The 8575-nt window shown below is 46.0% G+C and overlaps 1 protein-coding gene and 1 non-coding gene across 2 annotated transcripts; one reads left to right on the top strand and one right to left on the bottom strand.

Annotated features, from left to right (window-relative positions):
- Positions 1-125: 125 nt before the first annotated feature.
- LOC119311831 (tetratricopeptide repeat protein 4 homolog) lies at positions 126-3414 on the bottom strand. The gene is made up of 7 exons (XM_037587542.1): positions 2988-3414; positions 2689-2880; positions 2403-2603; positions 2172-2252; positions 956-1100; positions 608-703; positions 126-508 (listed from the first exon to the last, which is right to left on the bottom strand). The coding sequence occupies exons 1-7, from the start codon at positions 3312-3314 to the stop codon at positions 438-440; spliced, it is 1113 nt and encodes a 370-aa protein (XP_037443439.1). The 5' UTR covers positions 3315-3414; the 3' UTR covers positions 126-437.
- A 103-nt stretch (positions 3415-3517) lies between these two features.
- Positions 3518-3590, top strand: TRNAR-CCU. The gene has a single exon. It is a non-coding gene; the product is annotated as a tRNA-Arg (tRNA).
- The last annotated feature ends 4985 nt before the right edge of the window (positions 3591-8575 follow it).

An 8575-nucleotide genomic window follows, 5' to 3' on the forward strand; every position in this document is an offset into this window, starting at 1 on the left:
CAGCGCGTGCCCGAACCCCAAGTCCCAACGCACCAGCGTGTCCTCTCTCTTCAGTGGGTTGGATGACGTGATACTAGATGAACCTTTCAGGATGAATGTCACGATTCACGGGGAGCACCAAAAGGTTAAATCATGCCCAAAACCAAAATTGAGCAACATAACCGCATCGAAATCAGTATTCAGGGCATACAGAACAGCTAAAATACAGTTGTTTCTCCCTCTAGAAACGCACTCCTGAGCCATCAACCAAACAGTGATTGGACCTTGGGAGACACACAAGTGCTAATTAAAGCACAACTCATTTTCTCTCAAGTAGTATAACCTTCTAGGACCATACAGCGGTTCACAATTGCCAGCTTCTCTTTCCTGATCATATACCCATAGCACCCTTAGCCTCTTCCAACGAATATGGTGAACTGAACTACTAAACTGCAGCTCTACGGCAAAGACCAATTCCCAGCCTTGAACTTCGAATAGAAGGCGGACTTCCTTGAAACCACAAAGAACACTGCACGCAGGAATTAATGAGAGCTCTTATTTGCACTGAACAATGGCAAGCATTTTATATGTAAGAATGTGAAAGTATGCACAGGTTGAAGGAACGGACCAGGTACAGCGGGGATGATGTAGTCTTTATGCTGCAGCGCTTCCTGAAGAGTTTTCCCTTCTCTTACTTTGATCCACTTACCGGAGGAGCCCTGGCCTGCTCACATTGAAATGGAATACAACTTCTTATCAGTGCAGCATAGCAACGTTATACCAGCATGTTGCAGTAAATGTAGTTCTGCTAGCTAGTAGCAGATTGGATATGTTACATGCTGAATTTGACAGGATCACAGCATCATTAGAAATTTCGAGAAAGAGAATGCTAGCACCGTGAATCACACCGTGCTGTCTTTTTAACTGTACTGTATGTAAATGTAGAGAAAAAACCTACAGAATATGTTCTACATACTTGATGATATAGCTGTGCTGCCCTTGACAGTACCATGTTCTCCATCTTCCCCATCAAGGCTTTCTGGGAGCGACCCTGAGTCGACAGTTCCTTCCAGAAGATATTTTAACAATTCACTTCTGGAAAACGGTGTGCCATCACCAGCCTAGTGCATCAAATGGAATAATCACTTAACCAGCAGAGCAATGAAATGAAACTAGAAAGTTTCTCTATCCTGAAGCTGTGTCAAAGTACTGACAATGGTATGTTGACTGTAATACTAGTTGTGAATGAAAGAGCAAAAATCCTACAAATTTGTGAAATTTCAAGATAACTTCAAAAACTGGACTGAATGATGCTAATGATGATCAATATGATAGCATTGAAATCTGAATTGTCAATAACTCCTAGTTTTCTCACATGAGTCTGACACTGTTAAAATTGGTAAAGGATAATGCTAGAATTTTCAGAATGTTGCCACAGAGGCTAGAGCTATCATCTCGATATTCTATTGCCAGATAATCTATTTACCAACAACACTTAACTACTTCAGTGTAGCAATAACATAACTTATATTGCATCCCCCCAAACTTAGTAGCAAAAAGGTATGGATCGAAAAAACTTGGCCCAGTGGAAAATAAATCAGAAGGACAATGTCTGTAGCACATACACATCACAGAGGCATCAGTGTTACGTTTTAATGTTCTATGAAGCATGTTCCTAATGCCATTTAAAAGAAAATCTGACATCTGTAGGTGCTAGCACTTTGCAGAAGGTAGATGTTAACTCTCAAGTAGTGACAGTTATGTCGACTGTAATACAAGTTGTAAATGAAGGAGCAAGCATCCTACAGATTTGTTAAATTTCAAGATAACTTCAAAAACTGGACTGTATGCTTCTGCTAACGATGATATGATGACATTGAAATCTGAATTTTCAATAGCTCCTAGTTTTCTCACATGAGCCTGCCACTTCTAAAATTGGTAAAAGGACCTACAATTTTCGGAATGTGGCCACAAAGGCTAGAGTTTACCATCTTGGCATTCTACAATGTGTGTAGTATATACACATCACAGGGACATCCATGTTTTGTTTTCATGTTGTATGAAGAGGTTGTGACTCCTGCCTCGTGACATTTAGATACAGAAAATTTGATCATCTGTAGGCGCTAGCACTTTGCAGAAGGTACAGCCTTACAGGTTAAACCTCAATTAAAATTCAAAGTGTGCAAACAAACCTGACAATACAGCTCAATAGCGTCCCTTGTGTAAGCATGGTTCTCATCCCATGGCAAAGGTGGAGAACTTTCTGAGAACATGTTTGATAGTTAAGAATAACAGGAATTCAAGAAACCAAGTAATGTATCTGTGTTCTATTCATTCCTCCTTCTTCCTTTTGTGATGAAAGTATCTATGCATATTCGTGTACATACTATCAGAAAAAGTATCATGTAACTTTCCAAGGATATGAGATCAAGGTGCTCCGAGAACATATCAGTCTCCGGAAAATCCTCGATAAAGTCACTCGACATGACCTCTGGGTAGAGCAGAAGAACCGGCCAGTGGAGCACGCCCTGCTCATCCAGCTTCGGCTTCTTTACCCCGGTCAGCTGCTGGTATGCTGCCTTCCCCAGCCTCAGCCCTCTCTTCTCTATAGCAGCAGCAAGATCCTATATGCATCTAATACAGTCAATCTCACACATCGGAAAACACTAAGGCAATAATACTCAACTCCCAATTCACAACAGAAGAGACCTTTGCTGCGGATATGGCCTGTGCAACCTTGGCCCTTTTAAGATCTCGCTCGCGCTGCTGCGCCTCCACCTGCGCGAGGAATTTCTTGAGCTCCTCGTTGGCGGGGTCCTGCTCGAGCCCCCGCCGGCAGAAGGACGCCGCCTGCGGCAGCAGGTCGAGGGCAAGCGCGGCCTTCGCCGCCCGGTAGTGCGCCTGGCTACACGAAGGTCACACATCACACGGCGGCTTCCTCGCCAAATCCGACAAATTGAAGCAGGAGAGGCGTAATCTAGAGCGCGCAAGCGAGCGAGCGTGCGGACCTTGAGGTTGGAGGGGGAGAGGCGGACGGCCTGCTCGGCGTCGTCGAGGGCGCGGCGGTGGTTGCCGAGGAGGAGGTTGACGTGCGCGCGGTTGGCGAAGAGGACGGAGGCGTCGGGGTTCGGCGGGGAGAGGGCGCCCATCTGGGCGATGGCCTTGGTGTAGCAGTCGACGGCGTCGGGGTAGTGCTTCCGGCCCTTCTTGACGAACTGGTTGCCCTCCTCCCTGTACTCGCGCGCCGCCGACTCCTTGATGGCGGCGATGGCGTCCAGGTCGGCCTTCTCGCCCTCCGTCAGGGGCTCCGACCCGGGCTCCATCAGCAGCGCCATGCCGTCGGCCAAGGTGCTCTCGGGCTCGGTGGATCGGCGGCGCCGCCTCTTGGCTTCTTTCCTCTCCTGTGCTGTCCCCGCCGCCGCTTCCGGTGTTTCTAGTAGGCTTCGGAAAGGGTTTGTGCTCCGTCCAAATAGGCTTCCGTAGATGCATCTACAAGGTGGCCGTGTTAAAAAGGTTTCATTGCATCTCTCATCACGAAGCGCCTGTAGCTCAGTGGATAGAGCGTCCGTTTCCTAAGCGGAAGGCCGTAGGTTCGACCCCTACCTGGCGCGTTAATTTTAATTTTTGGGTCGGTTTCTACAATTTTTGTTTAAATGATTCGGAAACAAGCTGTTTGTTTAATTAATACGAGTGGTATTTTGCACTAATTTTCGCCCTCCGGTTGGTACCACTGAAGGAAAATGAACTACTGATGGGTTGCTATCCGGATTTACTTTTGTGTATAAAATCATTTTGAACATCCCTTGCTCTTGGGCCGAGCTGTTTTGAGTAAAAAAATGTTTTTCGACATCCATACGCCTCGTGGCTGAAGCCAAAACATTGGCGCTCTAACCGGTAGACGTGAACGAAGATGATATATTATAAACTGCTACTCCCTTTTTAAACTAATATAAGAGCGTTTAGATCGGAAATTCCATGGCGCGGATCGCCTGGTCACAGTATCACCAGGCGTCCAGCGGTTACGAGAGATGTGCTGGATGCGGTAGTACAGGGTGTGTACGGTCGAAAATTAAATGCGTATGCTAGACGGATGCGGCGACGTTTGCACGGCATGCAGACGGACATTGAGGACATTGTTTGACGTCGGTTTGGTACTGTATCAACGTTTGTGATAGGTGCAAACGGCATGGTAACGGGTGGAGCGGGTAGAAGACGGGAGGGGGCCCGGACCACCAACTGCATTTAACCCCGCTTTCCCCACCCGCGCTGAATAACGGGACTGAACTTCAGTTTCTCTGTCGTGAGCTTTGTCTTCCGATGATATACAGTCATCTCTGTCGTCCACAGAATCCTTCAAGCAAGCAGCGGCAATCATATATCTGCAATTTTCGCGGCGCGCTCTATGCAAGGGGAGCGCGAAAAAATAGAATGAAAAAGAAATACCATCATACCTGGACCACCAGGAGGACATGCTGCAAACAGCAACTGCGTGGGCAGCGACAACATCACCATGCTCGTCAGAACTTACGTTCTGAAGATGGTGCCATGACCACCGCCCATCGCAAGGTGCATTGGAGCTGCATCCAGAGGAGGCAGGGACGACCGAGCTGCCGGTGGGAGGAGGGGTAGATATCTTCACTAGTTAACAGCCTGTCTGATTATAAGTGGGAGGTAGAAGAGATAGAACGAGACTACGACGTGATCTGACTCGGGCGACAAGTGCTCTGCCACTGCCCAGATGTGTGGAAGAAACAGATGGATAAGTAAGGCGCACAAATAAAACCAACTGATTTGTTTTTTCATGACAAGGAAGTAAACAATTCTCTTTTTTTTTAATTGAAAGGAAATGCATTCAAAATGTAGGCGATCATGCACACATCACAAATGTTCATCAGACACATGGAAACTAAGACACACAAACTAATTACAACAGTTCAGATTGATCGACGACAGTTTATTATTTAGATATATTAGTCTTCTACATAATGGCTACGGAACCCTCAACAACATACTACAAATTTCTAAGCGTAACCAAGTCAGTTGTAAATCGCATGTCATTCTGAAGTTGCATTTTCAACAACATGCAGAACAACCTTAAGATAATTGCAGGTGTTCTTCCTGTGACCACCGGCTCCACAGTTCTCGCCACATTTATCTGGAAGCGAGTGATTGTGGAATGTTCTATGCTCACTTATGTACCATCCTTTGTCCTTTGACCGGAGCAAATTGTATCATGGCTGGGCACCTACAACGGCAGGACTGTGTGTTTCTTCTTTTTTTCGGCACCCCCTACAAAATGTTTGTAGCAAACATCTATATGTCAGATTTCCTTTGTTGTGGTCATAAATCATTAATTTTGATGCATCAGCCAAGGTTTGTTATGTCAATCGGAAATCAAAAAATAGTGCTCACGGAGCAGCCGCAAGCTATCTCCTGCATACATTTGCTTCTCTCAACATTCAATCCGTTTTTCCGTATCTAATTCCAAAGTCAATTTCCCGGGAACGCAGTTTTACGTATCTAATTTGAAAGCCAATTTCCTGGGAATGCAGATTGTAAAAGTCATACGCCTCTCCAAGTGAATCAAAGTTGTCTCTGACGGCAGGAATTACGATAGTTTCAGTCTTCTTCTCTGCATAGCATCTCAATGTTTTTTCGAGGGCACTCACCCTTCCAGCACAATGTGGCTGTTCTAGAGGTGCTCGCCCAACATGCACCCTGTGCAATTTCCGAAGAAATCACTCCCATGCAGTCAAAATGAAAATTTTCTTAACTAATTACTCAGTTTTAGCATACAGTAGCTACATAGCAGCAAGCAGTCTCATGATTCAACATTTTTGTTATGCCATGCATTCAATCAAAAAACAATATACTCCCTCCGTTCCTAAATATAAGTCTTTGCAGAGATTTCACTATGGACCACATACGGATGTATATAGATGCATTTTAGAGTGTAGTTCATTTATTTTACTTCGTATGTGGTCTATAGTGAAATGCCTCCAAAGACTTATATTTAGGAACGGAGGGAGTACTTGATTCATGAGCAGAGAAATGCATATACATACCTTTTCGTCCAGCCCAGGGCCGGTGGATCGTCTTTGCCAGCTGACTGCTCTGAGTTGGGGGATGACAAAATCAGCCCTTCGCAACTGCTTTTCAAATCTAAATGCACTGTCAGGGCCATGTCGCCTACATCACCAATGCTGGAGTGAGCGGTGGTGCACACCAGACTTTGCGTGGTTTCAGCGTCCAGTACGGACTCGCCGCCGCGAAGATCCGGCAGGGGAACCTATGCGAAAGAAGGGAGCAGAGTACTAAGTTCAGGCGGCGAAATCAGAGGCGGGCAGCAGTACGCTGCATGAGTGGGAGATATGGAAGGTAGCTGTCAACAAGATCTGATAGAAACTCCAAGCCGTCGCCCCCGCATCCGCCATCGCCATGGCTTTCGTCTTGCTTTCGCCTCCTGCGGGGTGGGGTGAAGTCGTCGGTGCCACATATGCTTATCCATTCCGAACTCACCGTTTTCTTTTGACGTGCTCACTCGTTATGTACCGGTACACCCTGCCATGTACCGTCAGAACATGTAGACGGTGCGTCGTCACGGCATCGTCACATTAAGCGGCAGTGTTAGCGTATACCACTGTTCCATGTTACGTACGCTGCTCCTGGTCCCACGTTCACATTTAATACGCGACCCAACATGTCGTTGTTCGATTGGCACGCGTAGCAGGAGCAAGCGCGCTCGTCCGCTACATCGCCGCTCTCGCGTTTAGATCACTATTTTAGTATTCTAAATGCTCTTATATTAGTTTACGGAGGGAGTACTTGTTCAGGGTTTTTATTCAGATTGTCTTCAGCAGCCTTACTCCTAAACATTGGCAAAAAGTGGCTTTGCCACTGCGTCCGGCCATTGAGCTAGTACTCGGTTCTCAGAGCACCCTTACTCCTTAAGATTGAAGAGCTACATCTCTATCTTCGGCTAGAGTTTTTTTTACAATGACATCATAATTTTCATGTCATAGAGTAGATGTGAAAAAAAGTGAACAATTGAGAAAGCACATTGGTGAAAGTGCAAAAGATATGTTCATTAAAGACATGAACTTATTTGGCCACATTGGTATCAAGAATTTTAAGAAGCAAACCCCGCCATCGTAGGTCGTGAGGACCACTGTTCGCTTAAATTCTTGAAGAGCTCTGGATGCTAGCAATTGGTGTGGCTAATCGGGAGGCAGTCTTGTATTCACCAAATCTGAATTAGTTGGTTGCCCATAGAGCATTTACACATGAGATGCATGCCATAAACATTACATGGTTTTATTGATGAGATTGAGATGGACCAAATAACATACGAAGCACAACTGCCACATATTTATTCAACATGTATGACTCAATAGAAATTATTACATGCTTATATTATCGATGAGATGCAGATGTCCTGAGTAACACAAGGGCGACTGCCACCATACAACACGCTGCGTCAGTGTTGCATGAGTGCTTGTATTTTTGCGTTATGGACAAGTCCTCCTCGAGATAGTGTGCTCTTCCCTTTTTGCATGACTGATGCAGAGGATAAATGCTTACAACCATAATGCAATGACCGATGCAGGACGCTTACGACTAGAATGCAATCGGATTCTTCCAGAAGGGTGGGATCAGGTGGCAGCGCCATGACCTCTTCGTGGGCATGTTGCACTAGAGTAGTTGACTCCTGGTTGAGGAGGGAAGAGCATGTGAAACTTGCGAAAATCTAACTTGAAGAGACTGCCGCCAACACACACGTAGACCGAGGCAACAACCATCCCTTTTGTTCGAGGGCTGAAGGTCAGGGACCAAGTGTGAACGTCGAAGACCGAGGCGTAGCACTTGGGCGTCAGGTGTAGGGCCATGATTTTGGTGCCAAATACCACTGCGAAGTGCAAAGGTCCATTGTGTGGAGCCCCTTAGGCAGAGGACCGAAGGCGGTAGACGGCGCGACCCTTGCGCATCTGCGTCAGAGTAGTTAGTTAGTAGCTTATCTGCGTCGGGTAATTATACATCCAACCGTTGGTTGTAGCTTATTGCCATGTTAGCTAATAGCCGACATCTATAGTAGCTAGTTGCATATATGTATTATTTTATCGATAATGATAATCAACTGGCGTTCGCTGGGAGGGATGTCAATTGCGAATGTTTTGATGGCAAATTTAGTTGCCATGAGGATTGCAAGCACCACTAAAGTCTGAAATAAACCTTCAATTCGTACTCTCAGTCCGAGTTAAACCCTGTCCTATAAATCCTTGAAACTGACACCCTATACTCTTTAATCCTGGTCTATTCCTGTTGATTTCTGCTAAATACATGTTTGGCGCATAGTGAAAAGGAAAATCCTGAGCAAGATCACATGCTAATGTCACTGACTACACGGGTCCATGTGTCATATTCATCTTCTTCTTTCTCTCAATCTATGTCATCCCCATTTCAACAGTCCCGCACCAATTTCCCCTGAAAAATCTCTCTGCCCCCTCCTAGCGATCCAGAAGGCCCTGACCTTGTTCTTCTCCCCCTCCTCTTGACCGAACCGCCTAGCCCCGAGCCTCATCTCTACCTCCCCTCCTCC

Source organism: Triticum dicoccoides, chromosome 5B (assembly GCF_002162155.2).
Source record: "Triticum dicoccoides isolate Atlit2015 ecotype Zavitan chromosome 5B, WEW_v2.0, whole genome shotgun sequence".
NCBI lineage: Eukaryota > Viridiplantae > Streptophyta > Magnoliopsida > Poales > Poaceae > Triticum > Triticum dicoccoides.